The sequence below is a fragment of the Gallinula chloropus genome (assembly GCF_964237585.1).
Source record: "Gallinula chloropus genome assembly, chromosome: 6".
Classification (NCBI taxonomy): Eukaryota; Metazoa; Chordata; class Aves; order Gruiformes; family Rallidae; genus Gallinula; species Gallinula chloropus.
The window spans coordinates 28,504,198-28,529,052 of NC_140091.1; the positions used below are offsets into that span (position 1 = coordinate 28,504,198).

Here is a 24,855-nt window from a genome sequence, read left to right on the forward strand (position 1 = left end):
TTATTTGCACTGGAGACCCCAGCCTTGATAATCAGCAGTAGGCATTACAGCCAGCAATGGCGCCTGGGATACACGTAAGTGCCTGTCTCAGATGCAACACAAGTAACAGCTCCTTGTCTGTGCCCTCCTTTGCCTGCCTAGCAGTCACTGCTGCAGGAGAGGCTGCAGATGGATCAGGTAAGCCTGTACAATAAAGACATTGCAGTTCTGTTATCAAAGGGTTTAGTTCTAGAGCTGTGTCTCAGCATATCTCCTTTCACCTGTTAATCAGGGATTAACAGGAATTTGTGCGAAAACTCTCCAAAATAAATGTTTCAAATTTAATTGGTTTTCTTTCCTTGGGTTCTCTCCTTTTACCTGCTGCCCCTCTGCCTTTTACTGGAAGAGATTTCAGTTTCCACTAAGGCACATACTTCTCTGAGCATAAAGGACCGTGTCCTAAACATGCAGTGGTCACAATCTATCCTCTTAGGAGAGACAGACAGCAAATTCTGTGCACCCACACTACTGCCATTTCCTTACCACAGTTTTACCTGATGGTCCCTTGCAGAAAACTACTGCTTCTCACACTGTAAGCGTACATTGGCTGCCAAAAGGCATGCTCAAAACCTTTCCCAAACTTCACAGAGAATACCAGGAAAGAGGCAGAAATGGCCTGCAGGTAAAGTATTCCCAAGGCAGTACTCACAGCAGACTTGGTGCTTCTTCTGGAGCTCAGGCTGCTCACACAGTCATGGGAAAATTAAGTTTTACGCCTCAAATTTCCTCTTTTAAAAATGGGATAATCCCATTTAACAACCTCAGCAGCAAAAAGATTGCAACTTGTTCATTGGAAAAGAAACAAAGGCATAAAATGTAAAGGAATAACAGAAGTTGGGAGGAGTCCTTGTGGTGAAATAGATGCTTGGAAATCTTTGAGATTTAATGATCGTTCCTGTAGCAGGAAAGGATGTGCTAAAAACACACGTGAGTCAAAGGTAGTTGTGAAACATAGAGGCAAATTTTAGCAGCAACTCTTCCGGATAATTTTCACATGTGGTCAAGAAACTAAAGCAAAAACATTGCTTCCACACAAACTGAACCCACAATGAAGAAGCAACATAGTGAAAAGTCCACGATGGCATTTCTTCCTTCCCAGTTTATGTGTCCCTGGAGCTGTGAAAAATTCCAGATACACACATCAGACCCCAGATGGTTATTCCAGGAGTTGCAAAACAGAGTACACACGCTCAGTATCCAAGAGTCTAACTCCTCTTTTTAATTAATGATCAATTCATAATTCATTTTGAATGAAGTCCTGTGGGGATTGCCGCGGATCAATGCCACTCCCATTCATGCCTGCATGAGATGATCAGCAGTAGCTATGAGAGTATGCACATCTGGGACCTTCTTTCTGCAGTCCTCACTGGTACCTTTCAGAACTGCAAGGGTGCTGCAAGAAATGGGAGGGGGTGGCAGGATTCAAGCCAAGGTAAAGAGCAGAATGTAGTCACAGCAAAAATGCACAGATTATTTTTTTATTCTAGCCCAATTTACCACTTTACTACTGCAGGTCATTACTTTGAATGCAATTATTGTTCTGCAGCTGCAATCCGAATGCAGAGTTCAAATAGCAACTGATGGAAAAAGAAGTTACCAAAAATGGGGTGGGAGATAAGAGAGCAGAGATTCCGGGTGGGTATTTGAAATCATGCTGTTAGGCAATGACAGGGGTAATAACTTTTAACTGAAACTCCTGGGTTCGCCCAGCTTTTGCTCTGTGAGATTGCTTAGGGCATAAGAAAGTACCAGAAAGTTTGTGAGGTGTGATCGCTTCCAGAGAGGAACAGAGGTATTGGAAAGCGGAAGAAATCGGCTCCGCGCGTAGTGCGAGGCAGAAACACTCAGAGCACGAGACAGCGAAGAACAGCACGTGAAGATGAGACCACGAATGAAGCAGGAGTGGCTTGTGCAGATTCTTACACACGCTGTGTTAGCCTCACCCAGAGGAGCTGAGAGAGACCCAAAGGCAAGGCCACCTCTGCTAGGAAGTAGCAAAGGAGGCAAAGACAGGGCAACCTGTGGCAGCAAGAGGGCAAGTGGTAATTAAGTGGAGAAGAGGAGCCATGTGGCTGCAGGCTGGGAGGAGCTCAGGCACAGAGAGCTCTGAAAACTGGGGTAATCTAGAGGCTCAAGTAGACAAAGTGGTACTGAATGCATGATGCTGATGCAAAGAAGATGCTTCCACACACCTGCTTTAAGTTCTGGGATCTCTGGTCAATGAGCTAAAAGGAGAAATAAAATGGATGTCATCTGTGAATAGCAGAGATGGGGAAAGAAAACCAGAATTAAGTTCTCTCAGAGATAGCAGTAGTATGGTTATAATAAAGATCTCACTCTGAAGTTAGCCCTCCTTCGAGCAGGAGGTTGGACTAGATGACATCAGCAGGTCCCTTCCAGACAAAATTGTTACACGATTCAAAGAAAAGGGACAAAGGAGAGAAGATGGAGGCAGTTTGCATGGAGAACTAACTTGAAGGAAAGCTTTATTGTTCATGGTAAAGGATACAGCACAAGAAAGGAAGCGTCTGGAAAGTAATTCTATTCTTCTCAGGGGTTGAACTTTCTGGATGAAACTTTTGTATACAGTAGAAAAACAATCTGTGCAGAGGTAATAAAATGTTTGAGAATATTTTGCCACACTGAGAATCTGTAGGGCTGAGCAAGATACCCAGGAACATGTACAGAGGAAGGAAGAGGCAGAGAAGATGAAAGCCTGAAGAGTCTTAACACAGACCAAACAGAGCTCTGGAGGAATATGCTCCTGAAGAATTAAAAAGACACCCATAAAAGCCCAACAAAGGGAAACATGTCACAGGGAAATACGAGTGTGGTTTGTAGAAGGTAAGTCAAGGAGACAGAAGGCAGGGGGAAAACCTTTAAACGAAGATTAGAGCGAGTTGGGATTGTTGTCAGTCTCAGTGGGGAAGAAACGATACAAATAGGAGTGGTGAGAATTCATACACAAGTGAGAGAAGAAAAGGAAATGAAAGTGGACGGCGCTTGAGGAAGGTGGAGGCACAAGCCGGATGGCAGCAAGGATGAAGCTGGGCTTTCACAGCAGTGAGGCCACAGGAAAGGGAGGGAGGAGGATGGTGAGTAAGGAGTGAGAACTTCCAAAGTGGATCTGTGTAATGTAATTTAGAGGGAGAGTGTTTTATTGCAAGTAGGGATTAAAAGGAGAAATATTCAATACTCTAGTTATGATCTTATAAAAAACAAACAAGAAAAGGCCCAAAAGGCACAACAGTCAGTTCTAAACATGCACTCTGAAAGGCTGAATTAACTAAGCAACATCCAAAGAACGCAGGGAGGCAGATGCTGCAGCTGAAAAGCTCAATGGCAGCCTGGAGAACCACAAGTCCCAAAGCCATCACTACATTAACATGAACCATGAAACGCACGGTTAGGAAGACTGACCCTTCTGGGCCATACCTCGAGCAGGGAACAACAGATAAAAGAGAATGCATTAAAAAGTGTGTCTGATACTATCTTTGCTGAAATTTAAACCACAGATTGAGACTGAGATAGCAGATATCAGTCTGTTTACTACTTCTCAGCCCCAGGGGTATAATAAAATGTATATCGAGTCACAGACATTCAGGAAGGAGCAATAACATCTAAGAGCTGCAGAGTTTTTGTGCTGCTATAAGGAAAAAACCATGGAGACTGGCTTCTGATTTCCCCAAAATCACTGAAAACCTCCATTAATATGGAAGTATCTCCATGCAAAAGACATAAAATATTTCAAAACTACATTTGATTGATCTATTTCACTATCTGACCCAAAAGCTGAAACCAAAATAATTAATTCCTGATCACATGCAACAATAAAGAAACAAATGGACAATATACTCCAAAAGCCCTACACATTTAAACTTTCTCTTCATGTCCAACAGCCTTCTCCAAAGAGAAGGTGCTAAATTAGATCTGCCCTGCACTGAATCCCTCTGAAGATACTCAGAAGCAGGGGAAGGATGATGCAACTCACTTGCCTTTCATGGCTTATTCCCTTTTCCCTTGGAAAGGGGTGACATGCAGCTTGTGAGACAGAGAGGAGTATCTGCAGAGGCCCAGGGATATTTACACTAGGCAAAATACAAATATTGCAGCCAGAATTCGGCCAGCTCAAAACAATCACAGTGTATTGCTGCATTATGTGCCTTTTCCATTTTACATAAAAATAATGGCTCCTTCTCTGTCTGTAGATAGAATGTTAAGAGCTTAGATGGTGTATTCACATTACTGTTGTGATGTGTACAGGATCAAAATGACCAATAAATAAGGATTATATCAAGAGTCATGCAATCTTTTCTCTTTTGTTTTTTGCTGTATGAGATTATTTCATCATGAATTTAGACAGGAAATCACCCCCCAGTCAGAGCTGTATTTGCAGTTTAAAAGCCCCATTTGCCATTTGGAGTCAAGTGATCAAGATGCATTTTGCACACTCAGAAATGAGCTGAAGGTGCTGCGTGCTGTCTTTCCAGCAGCCTGGACGAGCATGGGCAGGAAAATGGCAGAGCATTGAATGAAGAAAATCCTTACTGCAAGTCCCATTTTCAGAAGGGGCTTTCTGCTCCCTTCTAAAGTTTCCCTGTTACTCTTCAATAAAGATTGGTAACCTCAGCTATAACTGACACTTGCACTCACGCCACAGGGTCCCCTCCTGCCCATCTTGCCGTGACTGCGTCCCCAGGACACCTCCAGGTAAGACAGATTTAAGACAAACAAAACACTGTTCCTTCACTTTCCCTCTCCACCCTTGAGCAGTGTCCAACTCGGCCCCAACAGCCATCCCAGCAGCTGACACCCCAAACCCTGCAGAGCCCTGAGGAGGCAGGGCTTAGAAGACACAGTGAGCAGCAGTAGGAAGATGCTTTGAGGCAATTGACACCAGCCCGTTCTGCCTCACTTCGGGCCACTCTATAGAGTCTCCCTGGGCCAGCTGAGGTTTGCCATTCCCACACCTCTGACCCCCTTGGAAGGGGCACCTGTCTGGCCCCAGCCCTGTACAGGACTATCACGGAGGTAAGTCTGTTGCTATAAATTCTCTGTGCAAGAAGAGCTTGTTTTGCAGAAATGGTATGACTAGGACAGTTGGTGAACATGACCTTTTGGGAGTGAAATTATGTTCTCCACAGTTTGGCAGGTAACTGACCCACCTCAGTGCCCAGCAGCCTGCGTTGCAGCCAGCACATCTGTTTGGTGTCCAGAGCAGGACACTGAGCACCTGCCAAATAACCCCAGGTACCATCTGGTGAATCCAAACACACCACAAGGAGGAATTGCTCTTACCTCCTCTTCTGACAAGTGTGTAGCACCTGCTATTGCTCTATCACATATTCCCTGTGAGGAACTCTGCCCCAGGGGCTATTTTAGGGACTGTTATTTAAATAACTGCCTGCCTTTGTTTGTTTTATTTCCTGGAAAAAATAGAGGTTTGGTTATTCTTCAGAAGCACAAGTGTGTCAAGTCAGTCTGAGGAACATCTCAAAACCCATGAAACTTATGCTTTGCCATTATTTTAGCAACCAACTGCTGCAAGACCTCCTTTTCCCAAGAAGTTAACACTGATGATCTGTGGGTTTGAAATAGAGAACATTGCTCATTGCTTTTCCATGTTCTCTGGATGATGAACACCACCATGGATTTGTTTCACGATGCCACTCAAGCATTCTTTCTTGTTTCACACAATTTATTGTCATTGTCTATGTCTTAAGTCTGGCTAGTGATTATTGCCCAATCAGATGCTAATTAATAACAAACATCATCCAAACTATGGTATTAAATACAGAACACTTTTTAAAATGGCCATAACAAATAAAGTCCTGCAGCAGAAAGCTTGTCTCCAGATAAGTGACAGCCAAGTCATCTTCCCAGTCAAAATTTTCCGTCCTGGTTTATTTAACTTAAGCCCCAAGTCTCCTGCAAGTCTCACTGCAGGACAAACCTTACATGTGTAATGTCACATAACGTCAGGAATCACGGATCAGAGGATTTTGGCCAAGTTTCTTTTCCTGCACTATTCAATCGCCTCTCAGCTGAAGAAAACTGACACCTCTGAAAACAATTCAAAAAAAGAGCATCAGATTAGATGTTGTAAGTCAATAAAGTTGAACAGCGAGTAGCTGACAACACTAAAATTTTGCCTATTGCAAAACGTCACAGCTGACTGAATGGATGGGGCTTTCATGCCCCACTGAAGCATGCACGGGCTTCAAACTACTGGCATGTGTCAAGCTGCTGCAAACCCCAACATTTATAAAAGATACATCTGGTGTGTATTTATCGGGAGCGGAGTAAGGTCTTGCTTAAATTGCACACGTGAATTTGATGTGGAGAGCGGGCGATACCCAACGCCTCACAGTAACAGCATGTTTTAACCTAATCTCCCCCATCTATAATGCATGCCACGAGGTGTGAAGTCCTCTTGCTCATTGAAAAGCGAGAGTATAAATTATGAATCAAGGCACAGGTGGAGTCCTGAAGGCCGAAGAGAGCTCTCAGTTCAGTGCCAGTTTTTCTAGGTTGAGGTTCCTTCAAATGATATTTATGGGAGAAAAACGTATTGGAAATTATGCGCTGAAATCGATTCGAGCAACTTTTGTTCTATTTTGATTTGGTTTCACGAAAGCTGATTTTAATACCTGCTTTTATCAGGCTGCGATTTTCCCTCCTCACAAAATCATTTGGCAATCACATTTACCAGCAATTCGTCTCACATTGTCAAACACCAGCAAGACTGACATGTCCAAACCATGACTTTAAATCAGCTTTTTGGATCAAACTACACAGGCCTTCACGTGGGTTTATGCTCTCTGTGGCACTGTTTAAAGCATGACTTTCTTCTCAGCTCAATATTGTGCACGACCTTTCAGATTTCACCTGTAGTTTCAGGGAAATGCCCAATTTTCCTTGGCACGCATTGTAGTAACTGGCGATGACAAAAATACCTGTTTCCAATTTAAACCCACTTAGTTCCATTTGGCACCTGTGCTAAACTTGACTTAGCAGTGGAAATTCAGGAACAGTGACAGGACTGTAGGTGCTGGAGGCGGGGGAGCAAACCGCCAGGGCAGGCTCTGAATTCACAGCAATCCAAATCACCAGGGCCTGCTGGGGCTGTGAGCCTTCTCCCCCCCATGCAAACAGCCACCTGCACTGCAGCACACAAGCAGCCACAGCGCAGGACAGCCTGGGGTTAAATACCTGCTTTCTGCCCCACAAAATAACCAGCCTGGTATCTTCCATGCAGCCGGCACAAGCGATGAACAGAATTTCTGGTGTTATCCCCAACTGATTTCACCCTCTTTAGGCAGATTCCAAAGCGTAAGCCCACAGGGAAGATGCACAGGGTGTTTGCACGTATCTTAGCTCTGGGTGTGAAACAGCCTGAACATTTAAACACAGCTCTGGCTGCTCCTAATCACCGCCTCAGCCAGCAGGCCGGCCATGCCCCAACGACAGGCCGCATGCAGCCCACAGTGCCAGGGCACCCTGCCAGCACCGCAGCCAGTCGGGGGCCAGCCAGGAGCCCCGGCAGTATTTCGGAGTATGAAGCACAAGGGTCTCCTGTCAGGCTGCCTGCAGCACTGCCCTCACCCTGCTGCTTCACCCTGGGACATGATGACCAAGAAAGACCCAGAGGAAGCTGGAGAGCAGGCAGGCTCTTCCTGCGTGCCTGGCAGCACACCCTCACGTGCAGGTGACCCCAGCTGTTCCCAATACTCAAGGATTTCCTTGGACACATAATTACATCAAGTGGGGATTTTTAAAGTAAATCAGCAGGCTGACATTTGCTTCCTAAGTGCACGAAGCTTCAGCATCCAGCTGAACCAGGCTGGTGCCTAAGCTTTTTCTCTGAGAGGATCCATTCCAGGAACACAGATGTCTAAGTTAAACCTGAGCGGGGACAGGGAGGCTCTGTCAGGTTTCTGCATGAGAAATAAGCCCTACAGAGAAAATGCAGATTTGGCTTTCGGACGTGGACACACACACACCCCCACACCTGATTGAACCAGACCCCAAAAGATCCCTGCAGTTGGGAACTGCAGGTAACAGTGATGACCAGGCAGAAAAAAACGTGGCCATGCTCAAGACCCACATGGACTAGATTAGCCTGTGTTTGGCATGCAACCCTGGGATAGATTTTCCTTGCTTAGCCTGCCTAAGATGTAGAAATCATTTGACAAATTTTATGAAATTGGGGAGAAGAGAAATAAGGGGAAAACACCCCAATTATACCGGTACTGGTCTGCTGACATTTAAAATGACACAATGATGGGTATTTAAAAAAAAAAAAAAGTTAAAAAAAAATCCTGGGCCAGCAACCCAAAGGACTGAAGACAAATCACAAAATAGGATGCAACTAATTAGGCTGAAATGCCAACAATGTTCAGCATATCGTTCAAAGTATCCACAGTGTCAGACTGCTACCGTGACCCCCAGTTCGAATATGCCAAGGGGAAATGTAGAATAGGGCTGAATTGGGTAAGTTAAATACAAATATTTTAAAGTGACATTTTAATTTCTACCTCACCACTTTAACATTTTCAAAACCGTTAAATAAGCATGTCGCCTATTCTCAGAGCAGGCCAAATGTCAGGTGTTTGTATGTATTATTCAGCTGAACATTTAAAGTACATAATCCCCTCATTGCTAAACAGGTGATATTATATTATCAGGTTATTTTCCTAAAAGGAGCAGTGAATAGAAAGCTGCTGCTGTTACATTACTGACAAGTTACATTACTGACTGCAAAGCGGTGCTAGTACAGAACTGAGCTGAGGTCTGTCTGCAGGGAGACAGGGGGCAGGTAGCCACAACTCAGTGCTGTACCTGTAACTTCTACAGCACGTTTCAGGGCACTGGGACCCAGAGACTCAGGAGTCACCTACCACAATTTAAATTCAGTCACCAACGCTAAACCACTCTTAAAAAACTGGGCTCCAAAAGTTTTAAGACGATCATGTCAAGGCTAAAACCTGAAAGTCAAACATGGCTTTTAATATTTGGCCTTTGACCAGTTCAGGCTGAGAAAAGCACCCTCTGCCCATCTTGAATACACAGAAATGTTCCTCTCTATCACCTAGGAAGCATCATAAGGTAAATTAAATAAAGCAATTTTACACCAGGATAAAAATGCCTCAGAAAGTACCTTAGTTGAACTGTTCATGGAATTATACGTACCTGAAAAATAACCTTCTGTAGCCAAATGAGTCTTGCGTAAGCTCTGTATGGCAGAGGACATCTTCACTGTGTCTCATCCACAACACCAATTATTTTGCAGGACTTTGCAATTAAAAACAGATAACAGGTCTCAAAGGAAAAGGTTTGCAACTTCGTTTGACAGACTCTTTGTAGCCCACATTGCACCTTTATTTGCTGTGTGTTGGCTTTTGTTGCTGATTTGTTCCCTGTGACAGTTACTTGAGGGAAGTAACAAACCTGAAAAGCAGAAAATGAGTGGAGCAGTATGCTGCCAGGGTCCCAGCCCTTCGACTCTCAGAGCAATGGGAAACAGGCAGCCACAGGAAGGAAGTGATACATGGCCCATAGCGTGTGCTTCCCAAACTTTGCTTTTAGAACTAGCACTTGTTTATGTTTCATATGTAACGGGATTGACAAGCTCTGGGGTTTTAAAGCTTAAGAAGCTGCTAGCATTTTTTTGACTGATGAAAATCCACAGACTGACTCTGCTTTATGTGAACACCAGCAAACCCACAACATCACTTCAGGCATTGCTTAGCTTTTCTGGGGTTGTTGTTGTTATCGCTTGTCACATCAAATAAAAATCTAAATCCATGAATTTCATAAAGTTACTTTTCCTTTTGTGAACATGAGGCTAATACACAGTGAGTTCTAGAAAGAAAAGGAAACACTTGTCCATCATTCAGGTACGGCTGCAACTGCACCGTGTAAAAGTATCTTGAAAAAGTGATACTCTCTGCTGCTTCTGAAGCACAACCAACCATGAAGCCTCTAATGAACAGGAGTTTTTTATGACTTCTCCTAAACAAGTTCCCAGCAACACACTGCTTGGAGTTAGATTTTTCCCTCAAAAGCCAACTCTGAGTGACGTCTTGGCTTTCACACTCAGTGTTACCGTGCGACTAGGACAGCAATGCCCTCCGAAACAATTCATTCTTCACAAACACTGGGTACAGTTGTATCAACAGAAGCAGAGTCCTGCTGCATCACCTGGGTAAAACTGGTCAGCTTACAGTAACTGGGGTCATTACCTCCTCTTGTTCAATTCTTTCCTATGCTTAGGCTTAAAAGCACTACTGAACCGAAACATCCACAGGAAACAAGCTGCAACCACACTCTCAGTGCCCTGACGTAACAAACTGAGGAAAGCAGGCAAACTTAACCCTGCTCTTCATACTCACTCAATCTTCATACTCCTTCTACCAATAATTAAAGGCTTCTACGCTATTACAACGCCCTGCATTGGCTCACAATCCCATGAAAAGGGGTTCGTTGTCACAGCTGCCTGTTTAAAGAGCTGAATAAATAGGTGGGCACAATGATGGCAAGATGTGCTATGCCCAGTGTAGCGGCGAAGATCCCTGCGCTACCAGCCTTGGCAGCCTGCATCACTGCTAGCTACAGCAAGCTACTACAAGTCTGATAGCAAGTGCTGAAATCTCACTTTCCTTGTCTGGCATGAACATAATTTGTAAGGTTTTCATCAGTTGTAGATTGAGTATATCAATATCAAACCTACAGACTTTGTCTTCATAAAATACCAAAACCCTCTTGAGAAGATCAGATTACAATGCACAGCCATTTAATGTACAATACTAATTGAATTACTGTTACACATTTGCACAAAACGACCCAACAAAGCAACTATATTAAGAAGCTAATTCGTACTTGATCGCATACTCACAGGGTGTTAGGGTTTTACCCGTTACTTAGCCTGCCTCAGTTACAAACCCACCGTATCTTCACCTTCACTCCTGACCAGCACCTGAGCCAAGGGTGCTCTCTGGACCAGCCTCTCCCTGCCAGCGACCAGGGGAACGAAGGCAGCTCACCGGACATGGCAGCCACTGGCAGAGCCGCGCAGCACAACAGTGCCACCGGCCTCAGGAGGACGTCAAGGCCTCTCTCTGTATTTGAGAAACTGAACGGATCATTCAATGCAGAAAAACCTCCAACATGATGCAGGATCACAGGATCATCTCATTGCTTTAACCTACATGCCAGGTAAGCACGGAAACGCTCCTCAGATCAACACATCAAACAAGACCCCGCACCACCCGAGGAGTTTTGATATTGTTAAGTTTTATTTTATAGTACAGTCTTGGGCACTTTATGGTAATGTGGAGTTCACCAAAGTCTTCTACTGACGCCACAAACTTGGAAGAAAAACAAAACATACCACACATCACAGCTCATTTACTACAGCTACACAGTGTACTACTGACAGTAGTCTAAGGTCTGAATTACAGCTCTTGAGATGACTTTGAACAGTAGTCCAGAGGGTGCAAAAGCACAGATTTGGTTCTAGTTTTTTAAAGGTCAGTAACTAACTAAATTTTAAAAACTGTTAGGACAATGCTGGTCGGTTTTGTTTTTTCTTCTCTATAAAACTCTGAAACCATTAAAATTATCAATAAAACCTCAAAACATCCTGCACCTCATGCCATTCTCGTAAGTATTAAAGGCTCACGACAAGGACATTATCAGGAACGGTTTTGGAAGGTCACTAAAAAGTGTTCTGAAAAAAAAGCATTAGAAGCATTGGGATACATAATGTTGCTTTGTTCCGTGTTGAGGCGTTTCTTATCATATCTGATACAGAATATAGCAAACACAAATTGTCAGTTGGCTAAACACATAAGCATTTTAAATTTATCTTCCTCCTCAAAAATCATGAAGTAATAGACGAGATGTGCTTGTGCGTAAACTGCACCAAGACCAGCTGTTCCACAGTGCTTTATTGCCTCATTCAAGTATATTAATTTAAAGAAGTTCTCAAGGAAAAAACAAAGGTTAAAAACAAAATGTACATCAATATACAATTTACAAAACCAAAAAAATTATAAGGATACTGGCAACTTTAGTAGGTATTTTAAGCGATGACTTATGATAATTAGGGATGTCACAAACTTAGTTCTTAATACATACGCCATGAACTCTCACCTCAGTTGTGGTACTGAAAAGCAATGCTTAACTCCTCATCTTTTTATTAACGATAAACAAATGATCAAATAACAAACTAAATGTCATAAATTCTAATATTTAACCCTAATTAATTTAGCTGGGCTATAGTCTTAAGAATTACTTAGAACTACTGGTACATAAATATTAGCCATCATATTTCCATAGAATGTGACATCCATAATCATTCCCAGTCATTGGAAATATACATTTGCCTCATTAGAATATATTCTTCATGTTTTTATCATACAACCGTGTTCCAAAGCTACATGTAATTTTACAGATTTTTGAAAAATACCATTTCAACAATCTGCTCGAAAGGCAGACGTGCACTACTAAGTTACTTTGAAACAAGGAGATATATTGCACAAAATTCACTGAAGATTTGAAAATCAACATATTTCCCTCCCACAACCAAGTAGCTCATTTTTAACTGAAACAGAATGTCAATTCACACAGAATCATAAAAAAACGTCAACAAACTTGAATTCAATTTGTTTTTCAATGCTAATACTGTTACTGGATGCTAAATATAAATGTTGTTAGTATTGACCTAAATAATAGTACAAGTTAATTTGAGTACCCTTTACTACAGTAAACCTCGGAGCAGCTTCCAACTGTGTTACCTGCTTCATACTCCAACCCAGCAGAAAATGGCAACAGCCCTGCTAACTACATGGATGGTGGATAGTCCTCTAGACAAAGGTGGCTGTGGACTCAAGAAGTTTAGCAGCTTCCAGGAAAGACCTATCAAGTAGTTGGAGTTGGCCGCTGACTAAAACTGTAAAACAGACATTACAAAGCAAATCGAGGAAGGTTTTGCACTCACACACACACCACCCCCCCATTCTATCCCTTTTCCATTCCTTTACTTTCAACCACCTGAAGATCATGAATTCTAGGCCAGCTGTGGTCCACGCCTTCAGGGTGAGGATGAGGACACGTTCTATCCATCCTGTTAACAGGTAAACAACGCTTGGCAAAGACACACACATCTAAGAGCAGCAAAGACGTTACTGAAGACAAGCTACATCACCATTCATACTGGTTTTGCTGGTGCAATTTATTTCTACATTCATTCTTCAAAGATTTACTGTGATATCTTGGGAACAGACAGCCTTCACCATCCTGAGCTTTACAAAAAAGAAGCTGCTTGCCCCTGGTGCAATTTTATTGGCCACATTTATTTAACCTGAAATTTCATGCTGTTGGGAACACGCCGTCTGGAGTTTCACAGCACCTGGACTAGAGTCTAGTGCCAAGAGAGGAGATACTAACTCCCCTGGAGATCGAGGCTACCCTTGACCTCTGCCTGTGGAGTTGGGAGGTCAGTGCTTACAGGGCTGTCTTCTGCAGGACAGGGTAGTACCATCAGTATTACACAGGGCTGCATTTACAAAAGGGCCTCATGCTGGCACTTTGATTACTGCATGAAATGATTCTTCCATTAATCACATGCATAGAGAAAAGATTTGAGATGCTCCTAGCAATTCCGTTAGACAGCTGCACCAATGAAAGATTGTTCTGTAGGAGTTAATACAATTGATTGTAAGTGGAGAAATAGAAGTTGCTTTAAGAACCTGGCTTAACTGTTCTTTTGCCTAGACTTCACATCGTTTACAAGAACACAAGATGGTAAACTAGCTCATTCTAAAACCTGAAATGACATCTAAAACATATTTTTGAGATCTAAACCACTCCTCTAATAGATTGGGTGGGATTTTCAAGAGCACCCAGCATGTATCTAAGACTCTGGCTGAAGTCTGTGTTAGAATGCCTGAGAGGGGACTTCAGCCAGTGCCGAGTTTCTGATGACCCCACCCAAACAGCAGCAGTATCACTGAAATGCTAAATGACAATGAAGGGTTTGGTCAATGAGTTCTATCTCAACCTCTACAACTAATTTTTCCTTCAGAACAAGTCTATTTTTCAGAGCTACATGATGCCCAAATACGTGGGATGGAAGAGCAAACCACTGCCTACTCTACACAGACTGCCCTCTGCATGCATAGCGGGCGGGAAGGGATCACCTTTGCACCCACAGTACCATCCATCCGTCTCTCACCTGCTGCATCTCAACACGCGTGGATGGGAAGGCTTTGACTGCGGCAACACATTATCCACTCTGCAAATCCCACGGGGGATTCATTCCACAGGCAATACTACTTTTGCCTACATGGCTGGGTTGTAATCACTACAACTAGAGCATTAATCAAGATCCTGAAATTGGATTTCCTCAAAGTTCTCATCTCTCCTGAGTACACATTCTATGACTCTATGTAATGACTCCCAGGCTCTGCTTCACTGCCCACCAAACGACCCAGGAGTCCCTTTCTCTTTCTACTGGCCTTACCTTTTTCATCCCAAACCAGATGAGCGATGTGGCTCATTTCAGGCAGACAGCTATGCAAAAAAACCTCAAAGACATTAAATTCAAGACCTAGTTTGACTGTCTACCATCAGAAATTTGTTCCTCAGCATAACAGATTGCAAAGCTTAACCGAATAACCCGATACCTCCCTTAAACAGGAGAAATGGGAAGATCCTGAAAAAGAGATGCCTATGAAGACGACCACAGGAGTTCTGACTAAGCAGAATTCAGTTCTCACCAATACCTGGTGATGAATGTCAATGATTTGCAAAGACATTAGAAGGATTTCCACAAATACAAAGTATACAAGTATAAAACTTGTAAAAAGTACTGGACCTGGACAATTTATCTTAGTATAGAACCCAATGCGATAATAACAATACTGTATATGTAGCCAATACACAGTTTCACATTATCACAAGGACAAAAAACATTGTTGAACCAGCAATAGCAGTTTGGACTTTAATCTATTTGGTAATTGGTAATTCTGTTTGAATAAGGCACAAATATTAGCCTTTTTAAAGATCACTGGCAGTAAGTGGAAAAGACTGTGTAATATTACAGACTTAAAAATGTACCTACAGTTTAATTCAACAGCTACAAGACCAGGTTATTTTTGAACATGTACAAGGTTCAAAACCAAAAATATTAATGACTGTAAACACTCTACGGGCTTTATAAATAGTAAGGAAAGAACGCAGCATAAGCACAGTAAGTAGCATTTTTATGGCAACTGAAATAAAAATAATTCTAAGTTGAATTTTACCTTCCATCATGTAGCTTAGCTTTTCAGCCTGCATTTTTGCTCAGTGAAACAGTGAATTACTACCACGAGGTGTTGGTTTTGAAAGATTCCACTATCAAACGTAAAATGTTAGAATCATTATAGTAACTACAAGAACATTAGAAGCCTCACATGGCTTCCATATTTTCCCACAAAGGTGAGAATGGGACAATGGATGTGACAAGAGGAGTTCAGGGCCAAACTGTAAAGCCTGTAAGATTTATTCCAGAGGCATTTCTGAAAACCATCTTCTTGCAGCATTCCTGGACTTACGTGTTGGATGGTTTTCAAAGTAATGATAGCTATAATTTCTAATTCTTTTTTCTCTATTTTTCTCCTTAAGACATTAATACTGCTTGTTATCACTAATACATGAAGAAAATAAAACATTATCTTAGAAGAAACATGTCAAATGCAGAGGAAACAGAAAGGTGAATCTTGAAATTCTTGTCAACAAAATGCAAGGATATGAATGAGAACGAGTGAGAAACATGACAGGAACTCAGGCCTGTACTGAGACTATGACTAGTCATTCCAAAGAGGGAAAGAAAGAAAGAAAGAAAAGTTTCTGACATGACTTTAGACAAGCAGAGCATTCTTCTCAGGCACAGTCCATTTTATACCCATGCATTACTTCTGCCACAAATACTCTTCAGCCTGCTGAAAGTTACTTCACACCTTTCCTATCCTGAGCTATTGTGGAGGACAGTGTATGTATGGTAAGGTGTGGAAAGGTGGAGAGGTGGAAAAAGGGGAAGAAAATAAACATTTAAATAAAAAAAAAGGAGAGCACTGCTTCATAAAGCAGCAAGAATTTTCAGACTTTAATTATTCAATTATTCTTCAGGAACACTGCCAGAAGGAGGAGAAATGAGTGCTCTAGATGCAAGATGCATCAAGTCCATTTACTCTCCTACACTGAATTTGGAGAGAGACCTTTGTTTGTTCAACTTGGCTAAAATGAGAGTTGGATATATGCAGTCTTAAGCTGTATCTGTAATTTTAGTCTTCTAGTGTTACAAGGAATTTTCAGTTGTGACTCTTCAATAATTTAACTAAATATGACTCCTAAGTATCAGTAATTCAATCTACCTTTGAAAACGTAGCTACTAAAAATTGAAAGAAAATAATTCAGCAGAGGCACAAATAGTTTTCAAACACTATTAAACTGTAGAAAATAAAAAAAAATAATAGAAGTCTATCAATTCCACTTACACTTTCTGAAATTTAGGTGAAGTAAGTCTACTGATGGAAACTGGATAATATATTGTTAAAGTGTCTTAGTTGTAAACAGAAGTTAAGAAACGTCACATTATAATTCAGCACTTCATGTACTGTACAGAAGAGAGAAAAGCATGCACGCTACCTTTCTGAAGTCTGGAAGACAGGGCCACAGTTTCAGCTTGCAGTAAGTTCCAAGTTATATTCACAAGAAATTCCTTAATCTACGAGAAGTTTCCTCCCCACCCCCTCCCTTTGCTGAAGCAATTTCTTGCCATGGAAAATCATTATTGCTGTTTTGTAGATTTGCATTCATCTTCTAAGATAGTTAAACCTCTTCTCAAAAGATTAAGGCAATTATTATTAATTACAAATATTAATGTTTGTACATTTCAGACAAATGGGACTGCTCGGTTCATTCCGTGCTCAATGGGATTAATACAGTACCTTCCAAACCTGGCTATCTGTTAGATGATTCCTTTCCTGCTGCTTGGAGGAAGCATATGCTAGGAAGCACCATACACCTGCTGCGTTTTTAGCACAGAGACTAACTAGTACCTGATTTAAGAGTGCATTTATATATTTAGTTCCATTTTGTGGACCTAACTACAGCCAGCAAACAAACTGGGTAAACATAGAAGCAGAAGTCCCAATGGCAGAAAATGCATATTTGACTGAAGAGAACTCTTTTTATAATTGAAAAATCTCTTATTCCTTTTTCATGTTTTGGTTGTCATGTTATTTGCAGTCCTGAGTTGTCTCCCTTTAACTTCTGATGGGAGTCAAGTTTCTCTTCTCATCGTTTTCCTACGTTTTATTTCCACTTTTACTGCTGGATAAGCTATCATTGGAAATATTTAAACCATAGTGAAAAGCAGAACTCAGTTTACATAATGACACCACTTCTTGAAGAAGCCCACCCTCTTCTGGCGTTTCATTTCCTTCCTTCCTGTCTTTCTCCCAAGGGACCAGAATGGATGGATGTTGAGCAAGACTTGCTGGGAGCTGATCTTCTGAGGTATTGCTTAGTGTTTCAGTTCGCTCTGCATGCTTACAGGGGGAATAATCTGCTTTGAAACTTTCTAGAGATGCACACTGGACACTTGATGTTACTGGAGATGTGGATGTCACACTAGTGGTGTCCATCTTGTCAGTAATAACAGTACTGTCACTACTTTCTTCTTCCAGCCTTGACAGAGATTCTCTCTGGCCACCACAAGAAACTTGCTTCCTTGGTGAGGGAGGGAGCTGCTTCCCGTGGAGGACACTGTCATCCTGACCGAGGTTCCACTCTGCTTGATCACCAGCACTGCTGCAGAACAGGGTAAGGTTGCTCTCACTAGGTGCATTAGACTTGTTCTGAAAGAAAGCACACGTGTTTATAGTTAATGTCACAAGGAACAACCTATACTGGCACTTTTGAAACTAAAATACTGTAATGGATCTTGCATGTTCCTAAATTGTGTTCCCCTTTGGGGTTCAATGTTGCCTTCTGCCCAGAGGAAGGATTGCTGCCTCTTCTGTCCATTCAGTCTTTGCAGAAGCAGCTCTGGCAGCAAACAAAGACACTTCAGAGGTTTGTACCCAGAATACGGGAAGGAGCTGGACTAAAACTAAAACCAGATGGCACTTCCTCTTTGCTTCAGTAATTAATTATACCAACTTTCAATATTAAATTTTTTAGCCAAACAAACAAAAAAGGGCATTTTATTACTGTGTCCCCTGTATGACACTCGTAATATAAAATTTTATAAGGTGGGGGGTTTTAAACATTTGCATCAGAATTTGCTGTTCCAGTAAGGAATCTTCTCCTGCAGGATGCCTTTCAGCTAAAGAAAATATTGGACAGCTGATATGAGCTGGAATTCAAAAACATGAACTTTTTTTGACGTACATCGCAGCAATGACCTAGTGAGGGTTTAAAAGTTACAGGCAAGCAGTTTGTTTGACACTACAGGTTCTGTGCAACTCTACCTAAAAAAGGATCAAGCAGCCCTGTTAGAAAGCTCTGGACTACTATTCTAACAGTGTTTCAGGCATAATTACCACAGGAATCCCATGACCTGATCAAGATGGAAACACCACTATGACAAGTTTAAGGATGCAAGGTGATAACAGAAATAAATACCTCTTAAACCACATTTAAAGAGAGACCAAAACCAGCTCCAGAAACTGAACTTTTAAATATAATATTGAACTATTAAGTTAATTCTTACATTATTCACAGTTCTACAGGTGGTTACTGGAAAATACTGTTCCAAGCTGACTTGGTAAACTAGACAAAGGCATAACCAATCTCTTGGCAAGTGATAAACTATCCTGCAGTGTCCAGCATGGGTGTACTGTTACGTTGCCCTAGGAAGACACACTAGCAACTCTTGGGATTATGCTGCAGTGTCTGAGCTGCATGCTGCTGATTATGCAAGTGAAAATTCTACTACAAGAGGACTGGAGTTGTTTTCCAAATGAAAGCAGAAGACTAACCGCAGTCTTGTAATCAATGTCATCCATTGACCTAAAGAAATCCAAGCTCTTTGCTCCTGAGAGCTTTCCTTGATCTGAACTGTGCGTGCTCAGTGTGTCCAAAATCTCCCCAAGCAAGTCCATTTCTCCTTGATGCTGAGGAGTTATTCCAGTTTCACCAGAATCATCACTGTCGTAAAAACAAGCAGAAGCTTCTTCGCTGTCTTCTGATGATAACCTGAAAACAAAACCAAGTCAGCTAGTAACATAAAAGCCATTTGATTACAGTTACTTCTGAAAGTAAGAAGGAGAATGCATTCCAAGACTTCCAAAAGGCAATATAACACAAGATTTCTTTCTACTCAAGAATTTTAATAAACATAGATGCATGCTATCTATGGAGGGACAGTTACTGTTAAGCTGGTTTTAATTTCTCCTGTCTCTCCCAACCACTGTGATTTCCAAATCTACCTTCCAAATTTAAAAAAGTTGTTTCCTCTTCCCCCTTGTTTACACCTTATATTTAGGTCAGTGTTGCTGTACTTCTTCAGGTGACATACCCACATATTTTGTTCTAGTGGCAAGGCTCTGATACTGCAACTTTGTCACTCGACTAGATTTACTGCAGTGGTGCCTATCTGCAAGAATTGGTGCTTTTGTCTCTTATTTTCTCTTCTCATCATTGCAAAACCCTTACCTCTGACCCCCACAGCACTGCAGCCTTTCCCTGTCTCTGTCTAACCAGAACATCACTACAAAGGTTATTTCCAGGGCTCCCTGTTTTGTTGATATACTTTAAACACTTTAGTAGCTCCCTCTTCCTTACTGCAGCATGCTTAAGCTGCTTGACTTCGCTCTCAAGGCCCTTTGTGGTTTACAGATATACATTCATTACCAAAAACCACGTCCTTAGTTCAATCAGAAAATGCCTCAATGTAGCTTAAGCCTCAAATTACATTTTTCCTCTAATTCACACATAGTCAGACCTTGATATAAAACTCATATGGCAATATTTATCTTTTCAGACCCTTCAAAAAACCTTCCATTGTCATGACCACTATACAAGACTTAAAAGAACAGATTAGCTGAGGTCACTGCCCACTATGCTGATGAATCTTATCTCACTGCTTCTTTATGTACGCAGTCTATCATTTTATCTTGAGTCTCTGAAGTCTGAGGATTATGTCAAGCACTATAAATAATGAAAAGATATACTAGCCTGTCCCTCTTTCTAAAAGCAGATTTAATCCTAAACTACTTGACATTAGCTAGATCAAGAATCAAGCTAGCAGCCTCAAGAAGAGAAAAATATGTTGCTTGAACTCAACTCTGCTAAACAACACTAGTTACCCTTTCTCTCATGCATACACACACACACACACACATCTAAACAAGCATCTTACTTGCTTCTTCTCTCCATTTCATCATCATCTTCTTCATCCAAGGCAAAATCCTGGTTACTGAGATGCTGGTTGAAACGAGTCTGGAAAATAAACAAAAATTACCTTGTTAATTTACTATTCTTTCAATTTCAGCATTATTTATTTGGAGTCCAGCTGCCATTTTACTCATTAAGACTTCCTGAGCACTTGATAAGGAAAACCACATATCGATCAAGTCTTCTAAAGGTTGTTATAAGAGGATGTGAAGCCCTCAAGCGTCACCAATTAAAGAGAACCATTTCTCTTCATGGCCTATGGAAGGCCTCATTATTTATGCAAAGCCTGGAGCGCCTTGTTATTTATGCAAAGCCTTGATTAGCACAAGACTGGCTATTGGAGGAAAAGCATCGCTGAAGTCCACTGCCTACCTTTTATTGCAAGTATTTCACAAAAAGCACTCTGGTTTACCACTTTCTGACAGAAATATTTGCCAAGTTTTGGTTCATGTGGTCTACTGAGCATGAAGAAAAATGTATTTTTGAAGTAACAAATACAAAAGAAGTCAGCAGCCTCTTTCCCTAGCTATATTTATGTTAGGGTGTTAAACAGAATTTCAGAGCAAGTAGTATGCCAGCCTGAAAATTGTGCACTAAGAATGCCTTTGGGCAGGATAATTTACTGTAAAGTACAGTTAACTCAAAGTTAATCTACACTCAGAGCATCCCACAGGGAGCTTGTTTAGAGTAGTTGGTGTGCTGGAAATTCACATACTACTACACCAAGTACTCACTAACCTGTTTTATATATACATATATATATTGCATTATTATTTAGCAAACAAAACCAGCCTAAAGTTTTCTACTATACTTAAAAAAAAGTCTCTCTCTTGAACAGAACATTTAAGTCAGGAATTTTAGTCACTTGTGCTTCACAAATGAACGTCTGAAGGTCTGTACATCTCTCATACTTGCTTTCTATCAAAAACCTGCGAAGATCAACTATGCTGGCAATCAGTCTCTGAAGAGGTTTTGAACCTTGGAGAACTGGACATATTTAAAGACACGTGGATAGAATCTGTGGAAAGGGAACACACAATGCTAGCTAACTTTACATAAAATCATACACAGGTACAAAGAAGCACTACTGTCCACATCTCACCATGCAGTTCACCAAATGCCTAAGCCTACAAGCCCCTGATGGGGAAGAAATATGGCCTTAATTTCAGAGTACAAGGAGCTTGTAAATCCAGTATTGCAGGCATTTCAGTACATCACCTTTTACAGATGTTGTCAGTGTTCTCCAAGTACCAGGACACTCCCTGTAACATCTCCCCCGCCTCACTTTTTGTCAGGAATGTCTCAAGGTTGATCTTTATAGACTGACACATTTTTTTTCTCATTCAACAGGAGAGGACTTAGTTAAAGCAGCAAGTTTTGATAATGCTTTCTTTGTCCACGTAAAGGAAACGTGGTTCTTAATGTGCTAAACTAAGTAGCAGTTGTTAAAAATGAGAGAATTATTAGAGTGTGTAAGACATGAAAGAACCAAAATTAAGCTTCACAACAAGCAAAAATTTAAGGATGGTACACAGAGAAACAAAGCCAGACTACTGATATTCCTAACTCTTTCTCAGTTTTGTGAGTTCTCCCTGGCATTCCCATCAGTACTGTAATCAATCAGATCCCTGCAGATAACCAAAGGGAAGGTTAACCACTCAGCCTGAACTGATATTGGTTATCTTACTGATCATGGCCATAATGACTGTCACTGTGTTTAGTTTAAAAGTGGCTGTTTAAGTATTTATCCTCACTGGGACAATCAAAATACTTTATAACACTGGAAATTCACTATTCTCCAACAAAGTTCTGACTTGACATTCACTGTAGTTAAAACTCTCATCATGGAACTGATTTTTGGAGGGCAAAGTCCTGTCTCTGTCTCACTTTCTTGGACTTTACATTAGAATTAGATGCTTCCATCACATCATGTCTATTAACATAAAGACAAAATTTTGCAAGAAAGAAGGTTCTTTAAAAATGTTTTGAAAGCTCAGAAAATAAAACTAAACCAGATACTTGTTTATCTGTAGGTAGATAAACTCTATCCATGGAGTAAAATTTCACAAGACAACACTCTCTGATTTGCTGAAATAATAAGTAATGTTTCAAAGAGCACTGATAGCATGTTTAAGGAAAAAGAAAGAAGAAAAAAAGAAAGACAGACTGCATCTTTGAGAAACAGAAACTGAATTGCTCAGAATGGGTAAACACCACAGCCATAAGCACAGGCCCCTCAGAGCATCTACAGACAGTATCACGCAGGTGTGTTAGTGAAAGCAAGAAAGCCTGTATTCATAAACCTACAAAAATACCAAACCAACCAAAAAACCCCTCCTAGTTTCTGATGGTGAGAATCTCCATTTTGAAAAAGAAAAAAAAAACTTACTGATTTAAACACTTAGGGGAAAAAATTATACAGGGAGACTTTCAAGAACTGAACCAAATAGAATGGGATGAACATACAAAGAAAAAAGCAAGAGGGGAAGAAAAGGAAAATACCTGGCTGTAAATAACAACATTCTCCAGAGTTTTCAGCTCCATGAGCTAGGCATGGAGACAACAAGCAACACATGTTTTTGAATAGGTGACTTTCCTCTAGGAGTTGTAATAAAACAACTGCAAGGGAGGGGTATGTCCCGACTACTTTGCAAAGAAAGAAAAAGAAAGAAACTCTTAATAAATTCCAAAAGGAGAACCATAAATCTTTTTCAGTGCTCCACTAGGCAAAGTGACATAGTATGTACACCTGCAAAACCTGTCAAAGTCATTTAAGTCGTCCTTCCATTACTGACGTACCCTGCTGTTTGCAGTTATTTAAGCTTTTAATTTCTGTCTTTTCTGCATTTTGAAGTGTGTAACCTTTTTTATACCTTTTTATGAAAAAAGGACAGACTTCTGTTTCCTTCCTGATCAGCATTCTAATAACAAACAGACCATTTAAATTTATTACCACAAGAAATGATACGGTAACACTCCTTTTCTTGCTGCACCAGAACTTTATAAAGTCTTAATAGACTGCTGTCATGGGTTTTTTCCTACAAAATAAAGCACCAAACTTCTTTAAAGCACTCAATTGCTTTGCTTCTTCCAACTAGTTCTGCTTACATAATAAATCTGTTATTTAATGTATCCACATTATATCAAAACCTGAACTAGGATTCAACTTCTGCGACTTTAATTTTTTTCTCATCTTCAGGCACACAGCACCACAAGAACCCATCTCTCACCTTGCTCAGAATATCAGCAAGTTCAAAATACTTAAAAGGCAAGAAGCTCACGCTCTCCAGAAGCCACTGCTGTCCCATCAAGCCTGTGGGTGAAGTATGGTGAAGGAACAACCGCAGCCGGCACGAGGACGTGTAAGGCATGAGGATATATATCCTTTCTGTACACATCAGGTAACACCCTCTTTGGTTTCTGCCCAACTTTGAAATATCATTCTAGATGCAGCCCACTACCTACACAACTGAGGTAAATGCTTCTCACTGAAACCAGAAAAAGGCGGTGACGACAGTATAAATACAGGTAGAACCAAACGAAGCAAGAATAGGTCCTTGAACTGTTCTCTTTTGCTTGCTGGTAGCCTCAAAAAACGTACTACTTTGGCATAAAATTGTAGACAAAATACATGAATGCTAAATGATTTAAATCTAAGATGGTTACATTCTTGATTGGGCATAAAAATCAATCTTTGAAATGTCAGCTTTTTATTTAACGCTGGACCTTCCAGAAGAACAGCCTTCTGGAATGACTGCTTATTGATCGACATTAAGGCAGGGAGTTTCACAAGGCTGCTGCTATTAATTGTCCTCAAAGCAAGAAACAAATATATTTTGATAAATGGCAGCACATATATAATTTCACATTTACTGGCTACACAATACAGGAACATGTATAGAATTTCAAGAAAAGAAAAATATCTACTATGGTTTAAGTCTGTGAAGTGCTATTTCCTTTTTCTTAAAAATTTAAGGATTATTCATTCAGTATGAGAAAGCAAAATAAACACAAGTCCACTATTATTTCTGATTCAGTATTTTATGTTACCTATCCTCCTCTACAATGCAATCACAGATGTAATTATGGCTTCACCTGCAGCAAAAGATCTCTCAATCAAACTTTCTAGCTAAGCACAACCTGTTGCTTTCCTTTCGTGACCTTCCAATCCAAATGAGTCTATGATTCTATAATGATATCATGGGAACGTACTTCAGGTTACACTCCACAAGAGCTGAGACTGATGGGGGAAGAGGGAAAGTACAGAGATAAAAAAGAGGTGCCAGTTTCTAAAATTTGTCTTCTTCAGTGCCCTTCTTTTTTCTGGGACACAGTACAAAGTTGTGCTAGTGACAGCAATTAGCT

At 41.0% G+C, this 24,855-nt stretch overlaps 1 protein-coding gene across 2 annotated transcripts in view; it reads right to left on the reverse strand.

Moving 5' to 3' along the window:
• Positions 1–17,396: 17,396 nt before the first annotated feature.
• The window catches only part of DENND1B (DENN domain containing 1B), a gene marked incomplete at both ends in the record, with an annotated part of 149,910 nt that continues 142,451 nt past the window's right edge, over positions 17,397–24,855 (reverse strand). For both annotated transcript variants that reach the window (XM_084266475.1, XM_084266474.1), the window contains 3 exons: positions 17,397–17,948; positions 19,074–19,290; positions 20,456–20,535. In XM_084266475.1, the coding sequence (XP_084122601.1) occupies positions 17,397–17,948; positions 19,074–19,290; positions 20,456–20,535 (849 nt within the window). The remainder of the gene's footprint in view (positions 17,949–19,073; positions 19,291–20,455; positions 20,536–24,855) is intronic.